The sequence below is a fragment of the Ascaphus truei genome, chromosome 6 (genome assembly GCF_040206685.1).
Source record: "Ascaphus truei isolate aAscTru1 chromosome 6, aAscTru1.hap1, whole genome shotgun sequence".
In the NCBI taxonomy this organism is placed as follows: domain Eukaryota; kingdom Metazoa; phylum Chordata; class Amphibia; order Anura; family Ascaphidae; genus Ascaphus; species Ascaphus truei.
In genome coordinates this window covers 120,487,762-120,510,891 of record NC_134488.1, presented here as the reverse complement: position 1 = coordinate 120,510,891, position 23,130 = coordinate 120,487,762, and the positions used below count along the sequence as shown (strand labels likewise).

The following is a 23,130-nucleotide window of genomic DNA, read 5'->3' as shown; positions in this document are numbered from 1 at the left end:
CTGAGGAACCCCAACCATCTCTAATAGCAACTTTGTGATCAGATGCATTGCAAATTCTTCTGTATGCGATACAATTTTAAATGACCAGAAAATTGCAGGGAACCCTTTAGGGATGTCCGGGGAACCCAAAGGTTCCTGGTTTAAAAACACTGTCTTAGAGTCTCCTGTTGGGCACATTTTCTGATATACCATTAGAAGTGTGTGTGTGTGTGTGTGTGTGTCCTAACATTAGGAATATATAAAATTGTGGGTTTCATAGTAAATATTTATTAGTCACACACTAACCTCCTTCCCCACTATACCTTATGTTTCTATTCTCATCTTCCTTTTTGATTGTAAGCTCCATAGAACAGGGACCTCCTCCTTACCTACTGTACCTCTGTATATTAATGTTATCATTTGATCCATACTGTCCTCACACCCCATGTGTGCTGCGCTGCAGTATATGATGGTGCCTTACCAATACATCATCATTCTAATAATAACATTTGCGCCCATTTGTAAAACTGGTAATTTTTGGACATTTGCGACTAATGAAAAAGACATCTAATTAGGAAATTTGCCAAACTGTACCCCAAAAAGAGGCCAATCAACAACCTTTTCAATCATTAGATTTCCACCCAAAATTTGCAGATTTGTTGATGACTTTTGCACGTTTTTAGGGCAACTTTTTCATGCAAGTTTCACAGTGGGATATCCATATTTCTCCCGGAAAAATGAAATAACGCGGAGAAAAATGTGCTCATACTGAGAAATATATACGAAGGAAGCTTTTGCGACATAGCACATTTCAGCTAAAACTTTTCACCTGGCACAAAGTGACTTAAAACAATCGAAATGGGCCAACCTTGTATATCGTTACTAAGCAGAACTTTGGGGTCAGAAGCATTGGGGATATAGGAGGGTTCTCAGCAAACTGCACTTTATTATTATTACCCTTTATTTGTAAAGCGCCAACATACTCTGAGCGAGGTACATTTTGCAAGCCCAAAGCAGGGTAGCACCAGAGTGATTGAAAAAACACAATGTTATTACCAGTAGGTTTTTTTGCTTTGACCAATCTGGGTTGTTTCTACAAAGGCAGGAAGACTTAAATAAATAGTGTCTCGTAGGGTTAAAAAAAACTGCACTAGTTTAATTACAGATACGGAAGCACATTGAAAGTGAAGAGATTTTTTTCCCCCCTTGAATAAATCTGGTGCAGTTTTTTTTACTCCTTCTTGTCCCAGTTTTGCAGGCAGACGGCTTTGATAAATGACCTCCACACACTTCAGGGTGGGTTGAATGCCAGTAGCTTATCTGCCTGGCCAGGGATGTGATCAGCACTTTCTTATCTCAACTAATTGGACCATCATGATTTCGGAGGATAGCTGCTTCAGTTCTTGCTGATATGTGAAGGCTCTTTTACATATCTGCATCTCATCAAATTCCAGGACTTTTAGAACAGATTTTTATTTAAACGCTGTGCTTCTAACTATGGCTATGGTGTTGTGTTGTGCAGATGCAGGAATAATGAGTCCTTCTACTGTACATGTATATGTGTATATATATGTATGTATATATTGTATTGTATGTCTTTATTTATATAGAGCCATAAATGTACATAGCGCTTCACAGTAGTAACATGTTGTAATCATATAAATAACAAATAATATAAATAACAGGTCATGGGAATAAGTGCTTCAGACATAAAAGTAACATTAAGGAAGAGGAGTCCCTGCCCCGAGGAGCTTACAATCTAATTGGTAGGTAGGGGAACGTATAGAGACAGTAGGAGGGAATGCTAGTGAGTGCGTCTGCAGGGGGCCAAGCTTTATGTAACATGTGTACAGTCTGGGTCTTAAAGGTGGATAGAGAGAGTGCTAGTCGGGTATTGAGGGGAAGGGCATTCCAGAGGTGTGGGGCAGTCAGCGAAAAAGGTTTAAGGCGGGAGAGGGCTTTAGATACAAAGGGGGTAGAACACACACAAACACACACGGAAATAGTCGTGTTAGTCCAGTTGCGATAGTGCAGAATAAATGAGTTCTTCAGTATTAGATGAGACCCTTTTTATTTGGACTAACAATTTACGTCATAGGACAAGCTTTCGAGAGTTCTCCTCTCTTCCTCAGGTTGGCAATACTGGTTAACAATGGAATCAGAGGCTAAAACAGTGTATGGGAGATGTCACTGTTTAGTTGTGATTCCTTTGTAATCAGTTTGGTGTTAGTCCAAATAAAAAAGGTATCACCTAATAAAGAAGAACTCACATATATATAAGTATATATGTCGTATCATGTATATATGTCGTATTATCATTTGACGCTGAATAAGGAGGAGCGCGGCACCAGGTAAGTGCCTAAAGGCGTCAGTTTTGTAAATCTACCACTAGTGATGAAACGCGTTGGGTTCCTTCACTGACGTCATTATGTTGCGGAGGAAATTCAGCCCACTCGGCCCATTCAGAAATTCAGCAACGACATACATACATACATATATATATACTTAGTTAAGTTATGGTGAGTAAAAAAAGTGACAAAAACCCTCCAAAAAGTGGCACTGTGTGCTCATTTGCATGTCATTTCCCAGAATCCCTTGCTGCAGTGGAAGTGCTGTTGCTGGGTGATAATGGTGAAAGGTGGGGTTGCAGACCTGCCTAAGACATGCAAATGAGCCCACAGTTATATTTCCATTATATATATATCTCCATATATAAAAAAACAAAGAAAGAAAGCGCATGCCTCATAGTGTGATCTGTAAGAATTTATATGGTTATTAAGAATGCAAATTGCACACTAACAACAATAAAACAGAAAACAAGCAGTACTGATATATAGTAACCAAGCAACTTGTGTAGGGGAAAGTTGGGCTCCGTAGTGGTTTCCACCAGCCCTGGCTAACCATCAACCAGGGATCTGGATTGTCCACAGCAGATTAGATGGAACAAGTCGTCATTAAAGAGGTTTTACCCACTACACAGCTGGGAATAGGGAATCCTCTTTGCTTCACTACCTGGGCTGAATTTCCTCCGCAACATAATGACGTCAGTGACGGAACCCAACGCGTTTCGTCACTAGTGGTAGATTTATATCTAACCGAAACCTGGTGCCGCGCTCCTCCTTATTCAGCGTCAAATGATGATACGACATCACACAGCGTCAGGAGGAGGGGGGCACGAAGGGGCAGGATGAAACGAAGGAGAAGGTAAGAACTTTACAGAGGCTCCACGCTCTCCCCCGGCAATTAGTGGGGAAGAGAGCGGGGCCTCTGTATATTGGCGAGGAAGGGGGGGGCTTTTGCCCACCTCAAAATTTTGCCCACCTCAAAATTTTGCCGCCCTAGACCGGGGCCTATGACCTATTGGGAAATCCACCACTGAGAACACGTGACCATCACGTGTCAGCTGTTTGGTGGGTGCTGAATACACAGTACCCTGTGTAGTGGCTAAAACCTCTTTAAGGACGGCTTGTTCCATCTGATCTGCTGTGAAATATCCAGATCCCTGGTTGATGATTAAACAGGACTGGTGGAAACCACTACGGAGCTCAGCTTCTCCCCTACAAAAGTTGCCTGGTGACTATACATCAGTACTGCTTGTTTTCTATTCAATTGTAGTAAGTGCAATTTGCATTCTTAACAACCATATACAGGTATACAGATTAACACTGTGGGCTGAGCGTTTTCTGATAGACTTACTTGGTTTAATTTCAACGTTCACTTCAAGGACTGGAATATTATAGTGTGTGCACTTTTATATGTTTCCTTGTTCTTTTCACGGTCACAAGGTTTGTGATAAAGGTACATTAATTATACATGATATTTATGCTACTGGTTTTTGCACTTATTATCACTGAGGTGAGTCGCTGCACAAATATTTTGAAAACTGTGCCTGAAAAACATTGCTTTCTCACTGGATTTGCTGCTCAATATTTAGCTGCATTATTTTCTTTAACATAAATAAATGACATTTGTACATATATACACACTACAGCTGGGTTAGTATGGTACAAAACGCATATCTGTCTATATATATATATATATATATGAATGAATGAGAGAGAGTTAATGAGTTAATGTGGGCTACCCTATTTTTGTCATTGATCCCTTCTTCCTTGAGTGATGGATTTTAAGCAGTTTGTTTAGGTGGTCGTGCCTGCTCCCCCCTCCCCTAGTTGGTGTCAGAGCTGCAATCTGACCCCCCTGATAAGAGATCCTTAAAGTGACCAGAGTCTGGAGATGTGATTTAGCCCCCTGTGTGACGTCACGGAAACTCTCTCCCCCTAGAGGAATTAAGAAGAATGGAAACGTCACGGCTTAAGCAGCCAATCAGAGAGAGGGTCAGTGTATATAAGTAGCAGGGCAAAGGAGGGAAGAAGAATCTAGGGGAGTCTAGCCTGAGAAGCAGAGACTTGGAAATCTTCCTTAGAGACTCATCCAACCTCAGAGACTCCAAAAGATAGAGACTGCCAGGGACAGACTAAGGTGAGTGACCCTACTAACTGCTCACACAGACCTCCCTTTACACCCCCAGGACCCATACAATGAGCCTCGAAGTCCAACAACAAGGCTCTGTACCCCTGAATTCCTGGGGGGTGGGTGCTATACTTAGGGATAGTAACAATGGGGTATACAATAGAGATTGCTGATTGGGGGTTCATAGAGAGATACCAATGTGTGTAGGCAGCTCTAATTAATACTATAAGGGTATAAATAAGGTTTCCCGTTTTGGGGGATTGCTTAAGACCCCTCTCTCCAACAGTTTTATGAAGTAAAACAATTCGCTTTGCCTGTAATTGGATTTATTCTTGGATAAATCCGGTAATCTGTGGGGTCCCTGGAAGTAGTTCAGTTTATTTAGGGAGCAGCATATAGCAGAATGAAGGGCCTCATGCAGAGAGCATAGAATTTTAAAAATGGCGAATTTCATAAAAAGTAGCTTTTTTGGAGAGTTTTATTCTCCATATGCAGAAAAGTGCGAATTCTGCTATGTTTAACATGGATGCGTCTGGCGAGTTTAAATTGGCGAGATGCGCGCTTCAGAAACGTGTAAAAACTAATTCGCGCCTTTTTTTTCCCCTTTACTATAGGCGGCGAGCGCCATCTTGCCATATTTTCGTGGCGCGGCAAAAATGCGAGAATCGCGCCTTTTTTTGGCGCGAACAGCCGCTACTTGCCGTTCGCACCTCTCTGCATTCGGAGAGTTTTAAAAATGGCGCGATTGAGGTTCTCGCCAGCCGCGAGGCGAGTTTTAAACATAGAAATAAAAAAAAGGCGCGTTTTTCGCAACTCGCCATTTTATGCCGTTTTCTGAAGGAAATTGAACAAAAAATGGCGAGTTTTGCAATAACGATGCTCTCTGCATGAGGCCCGAAATCTGCAATAGTCACGTGGTATCCCCTCTATCTGCAAGTACAGTCAGTGTTACTGTATCTTTAGGAGATTTATGGACAAGTAAGATGGGGAGGGGGGGGGGGGGGAACTAATTGGAGGGAATAATAAATGTGGAAAGAAAGAGGAAGCTGCATGTGCCAAGTGACATTCTTAACCCTTTCCTCCGGTCTCTTACAGATGGATCTGAGTGGCTTTTATTGCCAAGAGCTGGCACTGCAGGAGGTCCCAAACATGGAAAGAGGAACTCTAGGTAAATACCACCATACTCAGTCTGCTTCTTTCTAGCATGCAATGCAGACCACATCTGTCTCAGCAACTGACTTTGTGGTAGAGGTTGTGCAAGCCAAATGTGAGCCCCACAGGGGGAATAGATTAGGATCCCAAACCCCCCACCCAATACTAATGGACTTTAAATACTAATGACTTGTTTGTATTTATATTGTAGAAGTTGTTTAAGAATTTTTTTTTTATATAAAAGGGTTGGATTCTAATATTAGACCATAAATCACCTGGGATAATTGGAATTAAGGAGCGATATAAATACTAGATCTTATATAATAGTATTATTATATGCCTTGGGCAAATAGACATGGGGGAGGGGTGTATGTTTTATGTTCTGTGTAGAAATGAGCAAGGGTAACAAAGCTGTTTTCTTGCAGAGTTCAGATATGATGATTCTGGCTTCCTCCAAGACTCTGACCTGACCAGTCTCCAGCTGAGTGCAGTGAAGGGGATGTACCCCAACTCGCACAGCCTAAGGGCATCAGTGTCACAGGACAGCACACCCCCCTCCTCCGAAGCATTCGTAGAGCAATCCCTGTATTACTGGGAACACTACAACTCAGGTAGGGGGCTCTGCATTTAATACCGGAGTGAGAATTAAAGAGGAATAGAGGAAGATGAGGGAAGTGAAGAGGTATAATGTAACAGCTGGGATAAAGGAACGTGGGAGGAATAGAAAGATAAACAGGGATAAGGAGTCAGGCAGGATGGATGAGTGTAAAAACGTTGATGCCTTTGGTTAAACCGCTGATCTGTTTCTTTAAGGTCCTGTTTCTGTCCCAGCACAAGGAATCTCGCCATCTTCAGGTGACTTCCTGCCATCTTTCCAGACGTTATTACCTGTGCTAGCAGAGGAAATGCAGACTCTTCAACCCCAACCGGAGATGCTTGATCAACTCGCACATACTGGGGAATCGCTATACCACTCTCAGCACAACTCTCATTTCCCCCCTATGGCAGACACTTTCCCCCAGATCTCAGGGGCTGGCTCAGTTGGAGATCAGAGCTTCTCTTGGGCATCTCATGATTGGAACAGTTGGGACGAGGCAGCTTGGATGAATTCTTTAGACAGCCCCATTCATCAGACCCCTGAAATGAGCAGGACACAGCCCTGTTTGCACATGAACTCCAGCAGCCATGGCTCAACACTAAACAGAACACCCCACACAGGTGAGAAATTCCCTCCACCTCACTCTATTACTTCTACCATTTCTTACCACTTACCCTCATGACTCTCTTGCCCTCCCTCACCTTCTACCTTCCACTTTTTAACCTCTTTCATGTGTTCTGCCAGTTGATAAGGTGTATGGAGTGGTTGTATTACTTGAGTGACACAGGTGGGGCTGTAAGCTCATGTTCTGAGTAACGATTTGTGGCGTTCACCGTGTTGTCATCTTGTAGGTTTCGCTCTCAATGATTCTGGCTTCCTTCAAGACTCCAACCTGGCAGGGCTCCCATCTGTTGCTGATAAGGATATTTACCCCTCCACATACAGCCAGAAAGGAACAGGAGTCAAGGACAGCAGACCTCCTCCATCAGGTCAGTGTTGCCCCTCATACTGTCTTTTGTAAAAGAGTAATTTGGGTCAAAGTGATAAGGACTTCCATCTTCAAGTGGGCAATTTTGTGTTTGTATGAAACCCGACGTCAGTCAGCCCACGTTTCAGTAAATGATTATACATTGTTATAAGAAAGAATGCACTCCAGCAGTAGAATGACATCCTTCATATTAAGCTTCACATAGATGCTGGAGGCAATATTTCCAAGCCCATTGAAGACTCGCTGGCAACAGTGTGCGACAAAGAATTGAAATGCTCGGAAAGATGACCCCTCTTCCAATGTTGGGAGGATAGATGTTTCCTGGTTCCCACCATGATTATCCCAGTCCTAAGGAAATGGTTGATAAAGAGATTGCCCTTCCTCTCTGTCTCTAGCATCTTACCCTCCCCTCTTCTCACCAATTTCTTTCAAATTGTTTCATCTTTGCAGGTGGTTCTGGCCCAATTCAGCTCTGGCAGTTTCTTTTGGAGTTGCTGCAGGATTCCTCGTGCCAAAAGCTGATCAGCTGGACAGGGAATGGATGGGAATTCAAACTTTCTGACCCAAATGAGGTACGTGGAATTTTCCAATTCCTTTCTTCCCCCATTGATACCTACTAATATTTCTCTTCCATTACATCAATATTTTCAGATTCCTTTTTTTTCTCTCCATTATTCCTTATTTTTTTCTTCTTCTCCCTTTCACGCCCAGTCCCTATTTCCCTTTCACGCCCAGTCCCTATTTCCCTTTCAATCTGTCACTTTCTCCTACTGACATTCATTTTGGTTCCCGTAGGTGGCCCGGCGCTGGGGGAGGCGAAAGAACAAGCCACGGATGAACTATGAGAAGCTGAGCCGGGGGCTGCGTTATTACTACCACAAGAACATTATTCACAAGACAGGTGGGCAGCGCTACGTTTACCGCTTTGTGTGTGACCTGCAGGACCTGCTGTCCCGACCCTCACACGGGTCGCAGCAGGAGTCCAAGAGCCACAGCCAAAGACCCAAGCCAGAGATTTGACGAATGACATGGGGCCAGAACCCGTGCCAGAGACTACTAGAACTATGCGCGCCCTTGGCCTTTACGAAGTGCATGCTGGAGGATGAGAGGCAGAGCCTCAAATCATAACCAAGCACTACATAACAGTCCCTGCAGAAGCACTGAAATAGACTGTAGCAGTTGACCACATTTTGGAACTCTGGAAGCTTGCTGTGGTCGCTCCAAACCCAAGGAAGGTGCTGGCGGTGGGGGGGGGGGGGGGTTATTGGGTAGAACCGCCACACTCAGTAATCTATTACACGGTGCTCCCCAGTCTCTTAGGGCCACCACCCACCTTGCATGTGCAAATGCTCTTCTCAGGTACATTTCCTCTGCCCAGACCTCCGAATTGACCATGTAAATATACAGATGCAGTCTTATATTTTGTGTTATTTTCATATGAATAAAATAATTGATTTTCCTAGAACTGTTGGTGCAGTACTGTAATTATTACAGCTTTCACATCTGGTCTTCAGAGATTCACAAAGATGGACAGATGATATCTACATAGCAGTTGCATTGATTTTAAACATATCAGGTCAAACTACGTAGGAGACCCGAGATATCACAGGTAATTTTTTTTTCATTTAGCAAAGTATATTGAAAGCGTGACTAACAAATAACTGGAGCCATTTGCCATTCCTACATTTCTCATCATCCTGCAGTAAATACAAAGTAGTGTTTTTATAAAAAGTCTCCTAACTGCAAAATGGGGCAAAAATACCAGATCACAGAAGAAAAATAAATTCCATTGAAAGCAATATTTTTGTTTTATGGTAGCAGTTTATGTAAAGGTTTCAAGGCTTTCAAACGCTGCATTTGTTTTATCTGCTTACTGTTGTCAAATGCAAAAAAACCTATGCTGAAGCAGGGGATATCCTGAAAACATGACCTGTTGGTTGCCCTTGAACTGGAGATGGTCACCCCTGACTTATTCCATTCGCAAGCAAGGAGGAGCCTGTAACGCTTTGCAAGGTGTCCCCTGGCAGCCCAGGAGTTAAAAGATATAAGCCCTCACAATAATAAATATTGAAATTCTGCGAGGATTTAACCCTGCTGATTAGAGCAGCCTGCAATGCATTTCTCTGCAATGTGTGCCAGGCCGTGCTATCAGCACAAGTTGAAGACAAATATGTATTACTTTAGAGTCTAAATATCTTCCCAATAATTACTTAACACGTCCAATTCATAGATAACGCAACAAGTACTTTATGCGTGAAAATAGCAGGCATTTTATGCCCCCCCCCCCAAACAGGTAAGAGCAGATAAAGTGCTGATGTAAAAGATTAAGGCCCATGTGCAGAGGTCTGATATTAACTTAATGAGGCGTTAACCTCAATTAACAGCTCGTTACGTGCTAATGTGCATCTTCAAAGCTAAACTAACCCAGTGGTAAGTGTGGGTTTCAGCTGGAGAGGGCCTTGCCTTCACTGTAACGGACTTTACCGCTAACGGTATGCAAGAGAAGGGGAGAAGGAGGCTCAGTGAGTAAAGACACTGACTTGCACTGAATTTGAATCGGGAACCTGGTTAAATTCCTGGTGTCGGCTCCTTGTGACCTTGAGCAAGTCACTATATCTCCCTGTGCCCCAGGCACCAAAAACATAGATTGTAAGCTCCACGGGGCAGGGACCTGTGCCTGCAAAATGTCTCTGTAAAGCGCTACGTAAAACTAGCAGCGCTATACAAGAACATGCTATTATTATTATTATGAGGCATTTCTCTAGCCCGCCCCCCCCAATGCACATACCCAGAGCTCCGGATTTAATTAGATAGCAGTACTTCCATCCAGAAACGTTGGGTTTTGTTGGGGAAGTCTATTTTACTAGAAGCCCAAATGACATCTACCCAAACACACCCTTGGGCTAAGGTCCCAGTGCCTCCGCTGCATGCGCGCCCGCGAGGCTGGCGGCGCGTGCAGCCGATTCCCCGGTCTGCAGTGACGTCACCCGGCAGGTTCGCCCTCATTGGCTGAACCGCGGGGGGGCGTGGCCTAGCGCTCCATCGCGAATCCTGCTCTCAATTCTATTGAGAGCAGGAGAAACTCTCGCCACAGCGCTGCGGCCCCCCCTCGCAGCGAGCCCGGTGCCATTGAGGGGAGGGCTCTCGTCCCTGCAGCGTCTGCCACAGCGGGCGCTGCAGTAGCATGCGGGGACAAACCCTTATGCAATACGTGGAGAGACAGCCATGTTGAACAAAGTAACACACCATAGATACTTCTCTCTAATCTAAACCCAAATTTCAGGGCCCGGATGGAAGATAGACGAGACAGGCAGTGCTAACTTAGCATGAAGTTAGGCCTATGACCAAGTGATATTCAACGGCTGTTTTGCATATAATTAGCCTGGTAGAGATGTGTTAACCTCAGGGAACATAACGGCTGTTAACAATTTTAATCACATCCCATTACTAGCACCGAGTTAATAGACCTCTGTGGATCTAGATCAGGGGCGGGCAACGCCAGTCCTCAAGGGCCACCAACGGGTCAAGTTTTCAGAATATCCCTGCTTCAGCACAGATGGTTCACCACCTGTGCTGAAGCAGGGATAGCCTTAAAACCCAACCTATTGGTGGCACTTGAGGACTGGAGTTGCCACCTCCCCCCCTATCTAGGCCAAAAATGCTGATTTTAATCTAGTATCACAGACTGCAGTTAGTTTACTCAACTCCTAGTTTCACAACCATAATGCCAATCACTGGGGGGGGGGGGGGGGGAGAGGGGGCCATGTCTATTGTATGCTGCAGTGGGGAGATGTGCATGTGCACTAAATCGTAGGCAACTCCACAGCTACCAGAAAGCCTGGAAGTCAACACAACAGTTAATTAAAGTTATGGTCTGATGTCTCAACAGCTTCATTAACTGTCCGTACAGGCAGCAAGCTGAGATCTGCTGTTCCCTTGTCTGCCACCTGATGGTTATCAGAAAAACAGCAAACCTCTCAAAGGCAGCAATGTAAAAAAACAAGATGAGAGATAAGCAACAGGAGTGGAGCTCAAGCACAGCACTGAAGCTAGAGAGGAGACGAGAGGAATTATCGGAAGGGGGGAAGATTACAGATGTGCAGGGAAGAAAATGGGGTCTGAAAGAGAATAAAACTGGAAATAAAAATACAAGAAATGAGGAAGCGGTAATGGGTTAATATTCAGTTGTAAATATTTCTGTTATAGGGCAATACGTTGGAACAGTAATTTGCTTTTGTAAATCAGGACATGGAACAATACCTGTCTGCAACGTATGTTATGTATATCTTTATAGGGGGACAACCATGTTTGAAACTAAACAACAGGCACAATAGAGTTACATCCTGTCTCCGTGTGATACGCCGTGATAAATAAACCCTTTTATTTTATTATTGTGGCAGTAATATAATTTAGTTTGAATGCAGTAGAGCTCTGGATATATCTGCTAGTTCCTATTAGATGTGTTGAGTGTGTATAGAATGGCAGTGTCAGCCGAAGCAAGGCTTCTGTGTGTACTTACTCAATTAGTTCTAAAGAGATTTAAAGCTTAAAACAGGGCACTGAATATATTAAGAGTGCTTTGACTTCCTGTGGTTCTTAGAAACCATCTTCATACTATAATTAGAATTGTAATTATCTGTCCGATTCCAAAATAGTGTAACTATGCGCGCAGTTTACGCAATACTTTTAATGCTATATTGCATCATTTACCCTTTCACCACCAGAGGGGCTAGCCCAGGGGTGGCAACTCCAGCCCTCCAGGGCCACCAACAGGTCAGGTTTTCAGGATATTCTTGCTACAGCACAGTAGTTTCAAACACTTTGATATATTTGGGGCAAATAACTTATTTGATCTTCTACATCACAGCAAAATATTATCACTTTGCCAATGCACACAGTAAATGTATTGTTGCAGGAAATAATCTCGGTGCGAATGAACTGGTCTCACACAAGAAATGTGGGAAACGGTAACACAAGTTTTTTTTTCTACGGGATAACTGAGGGGTTGAGATTGTAGCGAAGTGATGCAACGACTCAACAATGTGTAACCATGACGTCACTGGATGCGCCATACTGCCAGATAGGAACAGAACTTACATAACCAACAAGCGTAGTCTGTTCAGGCGCTCAGAATGCACTATGAATAGGAGCATCCGGCGATGTAAAACTTCCACTGCTCCAGATTAGAGACAGATCAAACATCGCAGGCAGAACACCATTAATTCCACACGTGGCAACGCGGTGCAAATTTCCGTGTACGTTTTATTTAGATCAGAAATGAAGTGTATGAGGCTGGGAGTGTACAGAGATATCTTTGCCCAATACACCAAGTTACATTTTAGGGGGGGACGAAGAAAAGAGTCCCCCTAAAGCAGCAGACACGCGTTTATTTTTGTTTTACCTGAACGGGAAGCGAGGGTGCTCAGAGCTGAAATGTGCTCCAGGGACCCCTGATCCCCCCCGAGAAACGTACCAGTACAAGAAATGCTTTTTGGGCCAGTCCAGGGAAACATTTGTACAATAGGAAGCTGGAACTTCATCAGCTGTTGCTTCCAATTGTAGTCTCACTGTTGTTTGCTGTGTTAGAAATTAGCATCTTAAACACGCTCCCTCCTGGACCGCAAATCAATTCCAGGTTATTGTCTTTATTTTTATCACTGTTCATCTGCGTTTAGACACCAGCGAAATCCTCCTCGTCAGATACAAACAGTTCCCTCCGATTGTCCTCTTCGGATGTTAGTAAAGAACACGCTCTGGGCACTTTGTCCCAGCTGCCAGTCCAGCCCTCTGCAGGGCTCTCACAGCCACCGTCCATCTGTCACGCCACTGCCGCAGCGTCACACCCCCTCTCTGCTCCCAGGGTAGACACAGCTGAGCGGGCTGCTCCCACCTAGAGAGAAAAGGAGAGTCAGTCACTCAGGAAAGAGGCAGAGTGAGCAAGTAAAAAACTAAAAAACAGGGCCCAGGGACAATATATACTAGCGCTGTATGGGGACTTACTGTCCCCATACTAAACGTCTTATGCCCCCACATTATAAAGACAGGGACGTGGGCAACTAATGTCAACAATTATAAAAAAGTTGTTAGCTCTTACTAGCTTTAGTGTGCGCTCGTTTTGTGACTGAAACTACGCACTAGGTTTGCACACTTTTGGCCCGTTTTAATGCTCACCGTGTTTCACCTAAAGCCCTTTGCAGGTTTTGTTGGGGGATCATACAGCAGTAACGATTTGATACAACACAGGCAGTGTATGTAGCAAGGTTTATAGCAACACAAATAATGTCGTTATAAAGTATGCACTTTACAAAGCGAGTCCGATTTTGCAGTGGCATTCACTACCTCAACAACTTGTGGCCCCGACGTCACCGCTTCTGATTTATCCAAGGTAAGAGAGGGGAGGTATAAGGGCTTACCAGTCGGTCACGACCACTTGCACCTCTCTCCCGTACTCCTGGCTCTGTTCACACTGCTGTGTCAGGCGCTGGAGTCTGGGTATCAACTGGTCGACCTGCTGAGCATCATGTGCCGACAACAGCTGCAGCAGGGCTGGGGGAATCGAGAGAGAACATCAGGGGGAACCGAGAAACAGCACCAAGGACAGAGGGTGTTAGGGGACAGGACCAAAAAGGAAGATAAAAACATACCAATTGGCAGCAAATTGGCCATTTTCCCTATTTGTCCACTTACTTGTAAAACATTAAAAGCAACTTGGTGTTAAGTTTTTATTCTGTGTTGTTCCTTTGTACTTATCCATAGCATTTTTCATTTACTGTATTTGCCCCCAAGCATTAATGCTGGGAACATTTTCCATAAATCCACTTCTAAAAGAAACAGGAGCCGTTGCTCTGAACAAAACGTGACACGAGAAAGAAGATAGTCAAACGAGATGGCAAGAAAGGCCGGGGCGGAAAGGGACAGTGCCAGAGAGGGAGAGAGCAGGCGAGTGAAACAGGGAGAGACATTAGGGCCTCCTCACTCTGCGTGTCGGGGTCCTGGCTCGCTTGGAGTCGCTGCTGCAACATGTTAGCTGCTCGATTGCGGCTGCTGAGCTGAGAACGCAGGAAGAACAGCTGCTTCTTCATATCAGCAACGTGGCCCAGAACGCACTCCGGAGCCTGTCAGAGAGAGAAAACCTGAGTGTACGAGGCAGGAAAAGGCTGAAAACAAGGAGGCCCAAGAAAGGGACAGCGATGGTGTTACTTCTCTGCAGGTATTAAGGCGTCACTTCCCATCACCTAATTTAAGTCATAATGAGCACTACCTGCTATTAGTTTTTTTTTTTTTTTTTAAGTTAAAGACCATGATTTCTTCATCGCTAGCATCCGAGTTTGGCATGGTAAGTTTAAGACGGCACTGGGCTTAAAACGGATATATCTCGTGAACGATGTGACAGATCTTTATAGAAACGAAAACAGCTTTGCAAAGGGGAAGAGGAGATATCTCGAAGCAAAAACATGCAAAACAATGTACAAAGCGCGGACTGCCACTTTAATATCTTTAACGAGAGTTCTTCATAGATGTCGTACGTACATAACACTCCACAAGTCACTTATTCAGATGTGCGACTTGAACAGAGTTGTGACCATTAAGCATTTTGAGTGCGGTGCCATGTTCTCTAGTTGAATACATTAGTCCAGTACACGGTATCACAACCTGTAACAAACCTAGGCTTCTCCAGAAGCGATAACGCTGGGATTACAGTCAGCCAGTGAACGAGAAAATAAAGTTACCTTGTACAGAGAAAGGCCGACACTCTCATAGATTCGCTTAAAGATGCCATAGTAAGGGCACTGCGCGTTAGACAGGCGATGTATGGAAAGCTCATGAATTGGAACCCAATGTACCCTGCATAAAAGAGACAAGTAAAGGGTTAATATCCTGGTGGCAGTACAAAATACTGTCCCCATGCAAATTATTATTTGGTGAGATAAATGATAAGCAACCGTTACCAAAAGTGACAATGTTTTCTATACGGTGCTCCTAGGGTTACACATTCTTAGGCCGCGCTCATGGTGGCAGCGTTGCTACGTGCGCGTGTCCGGGACTCTTACCTGTGTTCCTATTGTAGTTCCTCAAGTGCCTGCGGCGCTGCAGCGCGTCCACGCTGCTACATTTTGGCCCGACAAGTACATTTGTGATTTCGAGCTGCAGGCACATGACGTTGGCGTCACGTGAGCTGGTTCAGCCAATGAGGGCGAATCCAGCTCCGTGACACGTTCGCCACACCCCCGATCGCCTCCCCAATCTCCTGCAGCCTAGTGCACACATCGCTGGGGCTGCAGTAGTGCACGCCGTGGTGCGCACGGTAGCGCGCAAACATGCCGAAACCAGGAGCGCGGCCTTATTAATCTATTACAGGTGTGCTCAAGGGGCACCAACAGGTCAGCTTTTCAGGATATCCCTGCTTCAGCACAGGTGGCTCAGAGTCTCAGTACCCTGCTGAAGCAGGGATATCCTAAAAACCTGACCTGTTGATGGCGCTTGTGGACTGTAGTTGGCCACCCCTGCTCTTTTACAAGCGACACGCGTTTCCTCGGAAGGAAAACAAGCCGAGTGTAAACTCACTCAATACCATATAAAGCATTTGTCCTTCTCTAGGAGAGCCGACTCTGGGGTGCAGGTTTTTATTTACTGCTCTATTTTTTTGTTGTTGATAGGTTATTTTATTTATTACCTATTTTTTTTGTTTTTTTACAAAGAAATATGAAAAAAAAAAAACGGTTATTCTTGGCAGATTACAGTCTGTATGCACCAGGATGTAGAGAATTTAGAAAAATAAAATAAAAATGGACTTAATGCTAATGGGTGTCAGACTTATGCGCCAATAAATTCAAATAAAAAACCTGCTGGGATTGGAACCTGGGAATGTTCCCAGCTGATCTCCGGGACAGCACGGGCGTTACTGCTCTGGTTTTGGTTTGTACTATGGTTGTGTTGTTACCCGTCAGTGCACACTCTCAGCAGTCCTGGCAGGGAGATGGCGGAGAACTGTTTCACTTCTTTCTGGACGGAGTCTTGCAGCCGCTGCGACTCCTTTATAACTTCCTGCGGCCGGGGGAGCAGCTTCTCGTGGACATATTGCTGCGCCTTACAAGACAAGAGCATATCATTGCGCTGGGATCTGCCTGCAACTGGTTGCTCCTCTTCCTCAGTCTTTGCTCCTTCGCTTAGCAATCTTCCCAGAATCTCTGCTCCATTGAGCCTGTTTCTTTCTGTCTCCTTTAATCTCTCACTTATCTCTTGCTGCCCCTTTCTGTCTCTCACCTATCTACGGATGACTCCCCCCGTTTCTCACCTCTATGCAGCTGTGCAGGATTTGGGATTTACAGGCAGAATTTCCCTTGATCAGGATCTGGATCTGTTTTTGCTTCTTCTCCTGCAAAGCATACAGTCATGAACAACTAGTTACATAGCAAGTAACCCCCCAAATAGCCAAGTAGACCAACATCCCAAAATGTGGTCAACAGCTGCAGTGCCACACAAGCTTCACAATGTGCCCAAGAGAACAGCCAAATGTGTGCCACACACCAGGAGGAGACAGGACTCCCGAATGTTTTGCTGCTGCTGCAATAGGAGCTTCACTTCCTGTTTCCTATCCAAAGCCTCGTCCTGCAGCGCCCGGCAATCCTGCAGCAGGGCGTCGCGGTACCCACGCAGGACCACAGAACGCAGCTCCAAGTCAAACGCAGCCCTGCAAAGCGGCCCGAGGAGAGAGAAATGACACACGTGCAGGCCCAAAAACCTAACTGAGAGGCTACACTGAACTGAGCAAAGGATGCCGCAGCAAAGCCAGGGCTGCACGGATTAAAAGGGATCACAATTCATGATGACGGTGCCTTGGTAGCACAAAAACGCTGACACAATATTTGCAGTAAACACGGGGTTGCCGGGGGTTTGTGATTTCAGCTGTACAATCAAAAAGAGTTAAGTAATAATAAGAGCCCCTGTAGATAGCACTCTGTTTCTGTATGAACTGGTGATTTATTTAAAATAACTTTATTAATTGACAATATCGTTAAAATATTGGGGTTTAAAACAATGATTAAATGATGCCAAGTGTGGCTAACTCTATTGATAGGTGTATCCAGAGGAGTATACAATGGTGTATTAATGCCCAGTGTTAGGGTAATTCACTGGCCCTAGTGTTCCTCATATGGAGAGAATGGGCTAGAGTTCTTGTAATGAAAGTAGCGGCTGTGTGGACCACTGATGTAGTGCCCCAGTATTGAAATACTAGTAGGTGCACTAGTTAATTGGACCTGTACTTAGCTGCTTTTGGGCTGCAGCTATTGGTACATTATAGACTTGTGTATACAGATCTAGGTCTATGTGCACCTATTATGAGTTTTTAACACCAGCATGTGTGGGTGGTGGTATTTAAATACAAGTGTGTGATACTTAACACGTGTACATCCCAAGTGTGTAATAACAGGGCTAGAATAGACACTAGTATTAGTTTTGCAATACTGGTAAGTTAGTGGCACTGCTGTAAATTCTGTATATTCATATACCTAATTAACAGCTGAGTACTGCTCCTTTTAGGGTATTAATATCGGTCTATTATGAAAGACCTTTCCCTAGTTGGTGTAGTGCTCTTCATATGTGGTAATGGTCTGGCACTCCAGAGGTTAATAAGCTGATTACCTTAGCCTTGACAAAGCACTCGCGAAACGTGCGCGTCGGCAAACACGTGACCACGTGCACGAGCAGAGCCAGAGTTCATGTACACTGACTCAGAGAGATTCAAAGAGTCAGCGTGTCTCAGCCCGTGCACAGTAATGGACTGCTGAAAGATCCTACGATCTTAGCAGTCACACATCAGTAAAGCACAGAGAATATCTGGCAATAAATCACAGTACAAATGCAGGAAGCCTGAATGCTAATCCCCAAACACAGCATTTAGCTTAAAGGGGCATACACATTGAGCAAAACGGCAACCAATCCAGCAATTAACCTCTGGAGTGCCAGACCATTACCACATATGAAGAGCACTACACCAACTAGGGAAAGGTCTTTCATAATAGACCGATATTAATACCCTAAAAGGAGCAGTACTCAGCTGTTAATTAGGTATATGAATATACAGAATTTACAGCAGTGCCACTAACTTACCAGTATTGCAAAACTAATACTAGTGTCTATTCTAGCCCTGTTATTACACACTTGGGATGTACACGTGTTAAGTATCACACACTTGTATTTAAATACCACCACCCACACATGCTGGTGTTAAAAACTCATAATAGGTGCACATAGACCTAGATCTGTATACACAAGTCTATAATGTACCAATAGCTGCAGCCCAAAAGCAGCTAAGTACAGGTCCAATTAACTAGTGCACCTACTAGTATTTCAATACTGGGGCACTACATCTGTGGTCCACACAGCCGCTACTTTCATTACAAGAACTCTAGCCCATTCTCTCCATATGAGGAACACTAGGGCCAGTGAATTACCCTAACACTGGGCATTAATACACCATTGTATACTCCTCTGGATACACCTATCCATAGAGTTAGCCACACTTGGCATCATTTAATCATTGTTTTAAACCCAAATATTTTAACGATATTGTCAATTAATAAAGTTATTTTAAATAAATCACCAGTTCATACAGAAACAGAGTGCTATCTACAGGAGCTCTGTCTGTCCACTATGTATTAAGTTATACGCCCTTTGCAGCACCAGTTTCATTGTTCTATAGTAAAGCTGAAGCGGGGGTAAACATACGTATAAACCTTAAGTAATAATAATAAAGCTGGAAATTATCTCTTCTGGCGCTGAGGTGAGGTAAAGAAGAATGTACTTGCAATTTCTTCTGTGGGGCTGTGACCTCAGGAAAAGGAGAAAAAGAAAAGACAAAACATGCAGGGAACCTGCAATGGTGTATTACCCAAGGGATAACAAAATTATACAATGAAGGAGCAATTTATTACAATGTTAAATTAACAAGGTTAAAATAACCATGGATGACAATTGATGAACATACATATAATAATACATATTAATATAATAAAATTTAATGAATAATGGACAAGTGCCTAGGCACTATCCACACTCTTGCACTTCGGAACTTAGTCCACCAGTTCCTTTCTTTGCTCCGTCTGGTCTAAAATTGAAAACCTACTCACCACAGGTGAATAGGAAATAGGCACTTGGTTTTACTGGTCTTTGCCGTTGATATCGCCCCTCGCCTGGTGGTATATTCGTCTCTATACAGCCGGGGATCCGATTCGGTGTTCCTGCATAGAATGCTTCCTGGAATACACACGATCCGCACAGTGTGTATTCCAGGAAGCATTCTATGCAGGAACACCGAATCGGATCCCCGGCTGTATAGAGACGAATATACCACCAGGCGAGGGGCGATATCAACGGCAAAGACCAGTAAAACCAAGTGCCTATTTCCTATTCACCTGTGGTGAGAAGGTTTTCAATTTTAGACCAGACGGAGCAAAGAAAGGAACTTGTGGACTAAGTTCCGAAGTGCAAGAGTGTGGATAGTGCCTAGGCACTTGTCCATTATTCATTAAATTTTATTATATTAATATGTATTATTATATGTATGTTCATCAATTGTCATCCATGGTTATTTTAACCTTGTTAATTTAACATTGTAATAAATTGCTCCTTCATTTTATAATTTTGTTATCCCTTGGGTAATACACCATTGCAGGTTCCCTGCATGTTTTGTCTTTTCTTTTTCTCCTTTTCCTGAGGTCACAGCCCCACAGAAGAAATTGCAAGTACATTCTTCTTTACCTCACCTCAGCGCCAGAAGAGATAATTTCCAGCCTTCAATCCGATTCTGGGTAGAAGATACCAGAATAATCTTTTCAAGGCAGCTCCAGGACTACCAATTGGACTCTGTATCTAAGGTTTATTATTGTTGTTTACATAAGCGCTGATTTTACACCTATCATTTCACCTAATAATAATAAAGCGTTTTTCGCCACAAATCATAAAATAAACATTTAAAATCACACAGGCATCCTACCTCCACTGCATTAACAGTAATTTTAATAGTGATTAGAAACCAAGGTATTTACAAACAAAAAAAAATAACACTTCTGGAGTGCTACACTATAAGAAAAATAAAATAATTAAAAAAAATGAAACGGTGGAAAGCATAAAAATGCCATTTCTTATTGTGAGGGGTTGGAAGGGAAGTTCAATAATCTTTATTTTAAACAACAACAACAAAAAAGCAACAAAACATTTTCTGTTGATGTCACTTTCCAATTAATATTGTCGCGCTCTTGGCAGCGACATTAGGAGCTTCCGCCTCTCTCCGGCATGTTTATCCTGTAAAGATTTCTGCCCTTTTTAACCCATGCTGTCCTGAAAAGCTGTGTAATGCAGCAGGCATGCGATGATAGGGGGTCCATGTTCAAATGGACAAGAAGCAAAAAAGGTGACACCGAGTGCTCATTTGCATGTCATTTCCCAGAATCCCCGGGAACAGTGGAAGCACTATGTTAAGAGATAATGGGGAAGGACAGGATTGCAGACCCGAGACGTGGAAATGTGCTCACACGTGATTTGTATTGGCTGAAAGATTTCTTCGGAATACAGCAGGGTGTCGGTTTTAACTTTTAGTTATTTTCTGCTCACTGATTCTTTAAACCAGTGTATTTTATTAATAAAAATAAATAATTAATAAGTAAAAAAAAAAAAAGAGACAAAACAAATGGATATGTGGGAATTCCCTCTCCCATAGGGACACTAGAAAACCTTAAAATAAACTTATTTTCTCTGAGAGGACCCTTTGTCTTCTGCACGTTAACAGCTCTGTGCTGCCTGGTGCAGTGGACAATGATAGTTTCCTATCCAGATGTCCCGGTTTAGAAAGGACTGTCCCGGTTAACCGATAATCTCTGTAATGTCCCGGTTAACCGATAATCTCTGTAATGTCCCGGTCAACCGATAATCTCTGTAATGTCCCGGTTAACCGATAATCTCTGTAATGTCCCGGTCAACCGATAATCTCTGTAATGTCCCGGTTAACCGATAATCTCTGTAATGTCCCGGTTAACCGATAATCTCTGTAATGTCCCGGTTAACCGATAATCTCTGTAATGTCCCGGTTAACCGATAATCTCTGTAATGTCCCGGTTCTGCTGGAGCAGAGCAGTAGTCTCTGCAGCTAAATTGATTGTTCGACCATTAGGTGGCGCTGCGCTGCTCTGCCTGCCTGTAGTGTGCGGTCACTGATAAAGTAAGAGAGAGCGCGCGTGTGTCTGTGTGGGTAAGAGAGAGAGAGAGCGCGTGTGCGTGAGAGAGAGAGCGTGCGAGTGTGTGTGGGGGTAAAAGAGAGAGCGCGCGTGTGCGTGGGTAAGAGAGAGAGAGAGAGAGAGAAAGAGAGAGAGAGCGCGTGTGTGTGGGTGCGTAAGAGAGAGATAGCGCGTGTGTGTGGGTGGGTAAGAGAGAGAGAGCGCGCACTTGTGTGTGGGTGGATAAGTGAGAGAGAGAGCGCGCGTGTGTGTGGGTGGGTAAGAGAGAGAGCGCGCGTCTGGGTGGGTAAGAGAGAGAGAGCGTGTGTGTGTGGGTGGGTGAGAGAGAGAGCGTGTGTGTGTGGGTGGGTGGGTAAGAGAGAGAGAGCGTGTGTGTGTGGGTGGGTAAGAGAGAGAGAGAGCGCGTGTGTGTGGGTGGGTAAGAGAGAGAGAGAGAGCGCGTGTGTGTGGGTAAGAGAGAGAGCGCATGTGTGTGGGTGGGTAAGAGAGAGAGAGAGCGCGCGCGTGTGTGTGGGTGGGTAAGTGAGTGAGAGAGAGCGCGTGTGTGGGGGTAAGGCCTCGGCCATGTTTAGTGCTTGCGGAAGCGCGCTGAGGCGTGCTCCCGCTCAGCACTGAGCCCCTACAGCCGCAATTAGAGCGGCTTTAGTAGGGGCTCACCTACGCTTCCGCAAGCGCGTGGAAGCGTAGGTCTTAGGGGAATTTAAAATTCCCCGGCTTGTCGGCGCGACAGGCCGGTCACGTGAGCGGTTTGCCCAATGAGGGCGAACCAGCTCCGTGACGTCACTGGCCCGCCCCCGGCCGGCCCGCTGACAGCGCGTGCGGTAAGCAACCGCAAGGCCAGGGAAAGCACCCGCTTTCCCTGCGCCTCAGCGCGCCAGCAGGGAGCCTGGCCGAGGCCTAAGAGAGAGAGAGAGAGAGAGCGTCTGTGTGGGTGGGTAAGAGAGAGAGAGAGCGTGTGTGTGGGTGGGTGAGAGAGAGAGCGTGTGTGTGGGTGGGTAAGAGAGAGAGAGAGGGTGTGTGTGGGTGGGTAAGAGAGAGAAAGGGAGAGAGCGAGCGTGTGTGTGGGAGGGTAAGAGAGAGAGAGCGAGAGTGTGGGTGGGTTAGAGAGAGAGAGCGAGAGCGTGTGTGTGGGTGGGTAAGAGATGGGTAAGAGAGAGAGAAAGAGAGCGTGTGTGGGTGGGTAAGAGAGAGAGCGTGTGTGTGATTGGGTAAGAGAGAGAGCAAGAGCGTGTGTGTGGGTGGGTAAGAGAGAGAGCGTGTGTGTGGGTGGGTAAGAGAGAGAGAGAGCGTGTGTGTGGGTGGGTAAGAGAGAGAGAAAGAGAGAGTGTGTGTGGGTGGGTAAGAGAGAGAGAAAGAGAGAGTGTGTGTGGGTGGGTAAGAGAGAGAGTGTGTGTGTGGGTGGGTAAGAGAGAGCGAGAGCGTGTGTGTGGGTGGGTAAGAGAGAAAGAGAGTGTGTGTGTGTGGGTGGGTAAGAGAGAGAGAGAGAGAGCGAGAGCGTGTGTGTGGGTAAGAGAGAGAGAGAGCGAGAGCGTGTGTGGGTGGGTAAGAGAGAGAGAGCGAGAGCGTGTGTGTGGGTAAGAGAGAGAGCATGTGTGTGGGTGGGTAAGAGAGAGAGAGCGTGTGTGTGGGTGGGTAAGAGAGAGAGAGCGTGTGTGGGTGGGTAAGAGAGAGAGAGCGTGTGTGGGTGGGTAAGAGAGAGAGAGAGC

At 44.8% G+C, this 23,130-nt stretch overlaps 2 protein-coding genes across 4 annotated transcripts in view; one reads left to right on the top strand and one right to left on the bottom strand.

The window, feature by feature from the left end:
- Positions 1 to 4,366: 4,366 nt before the first annotated feature.
- Positions 4,367 to 8,434, top strand: ETV2 (ETS variant transcription factor 2). Its single transcript, XM_075603224.1, has 7 exons — positions 4,367 to 4,461; positions 5,548 to 5,620; positions 6,030 to 6,215; positions 6,418 to 6,822; positions 7,054 to 7,191; positions 7,641 to 7,762; positions 7,986 to 8,434. The coding sequence occupies exons 2-7, from the start codon at positions 5,548 to 5,550 to the stop codon at positions 8,208 to 8,210; spliced, it is 1,149 nt and encodes a 382-aa protein (XP_075459339.1). The 5' UTR covers positions 4,367 to 4,461; the 3' UTR covers positions 8,211 to 8,434.
- A 3,985-nt stretch (positions 8,435 to 12,419) lies between these two features.
- The window catches only part of HAUS5 (HAUS augmin like complex subunit 5), a 32,369-nt gene continuing 21,658 nt past the window's right edge, over positions 12,420 to 23,130 (bottom strand). For 2 of the 3 annotated variants that reach the window (XM_075606084.1, XM_075606085.1), the window contains exons 14-20: positions 16,719 to 16,881; positions 16,486 to 16,566; positions 16,132 to 16,277; positions 14,921 to 15,035; positions 14,167 to 14,305; positions 13,604 to 13,736; positions 12,421 to 13,080 (exon numbers count right to left, since the gene is read on the bottom strand). In XM_075606084.1, coding sequence (XP_075462199.1) covers positions 12,927 to 13,080; positions 13,604 to 13,736; positions 14,167 to 14,305; positions 14,921 to 15,035; positions 16,132 to 16,277; positions 16,486 to 16,566; positions 16,719 to 16,881 — 931 coding nt within the window. In that variant the 3' untranslated portion in view covers positions 12,421 to 12,926. Of the gene's footprint in view, positions 13,081 to 13,603; positions 13,737 to 14,166; positions 14,306 to 14,920; positions 15,036 to 16,131; positions 16,278 to 16,485; positions 16,567 to 16,718; positions 16,882 to 23,130 lie in introns of all 3 variants that reach the window. The other variant, XM_075606086.1, reaches the window with a different exon arrangement.

Excerpts from the sequence above, each read along its gene's own strand:
- ETV2 (XM_075603224.1), top strand. The coding sequence starts at position 5,548 with ATGGATCTGAGTGGCTTTTATTGCCAAGAGCTGGCACTGCAGGAGGTC. Across the intron at positions 5,621-6,029 it reads CATGGAAAGAGGAACTCTAG|AGTTCAGATATGATGATTCT; the intron begins GTAAATACCACC and ends GTTTTCTTGCAG. Across the intron at positions 6,216-6,417 it reads CTGGGAACACTACAACTCAG|GTCCTGTTTCTGTCCCAGCA; the intron begins GTAGGGGGCTCT and ends TGTTTCTTTAAG.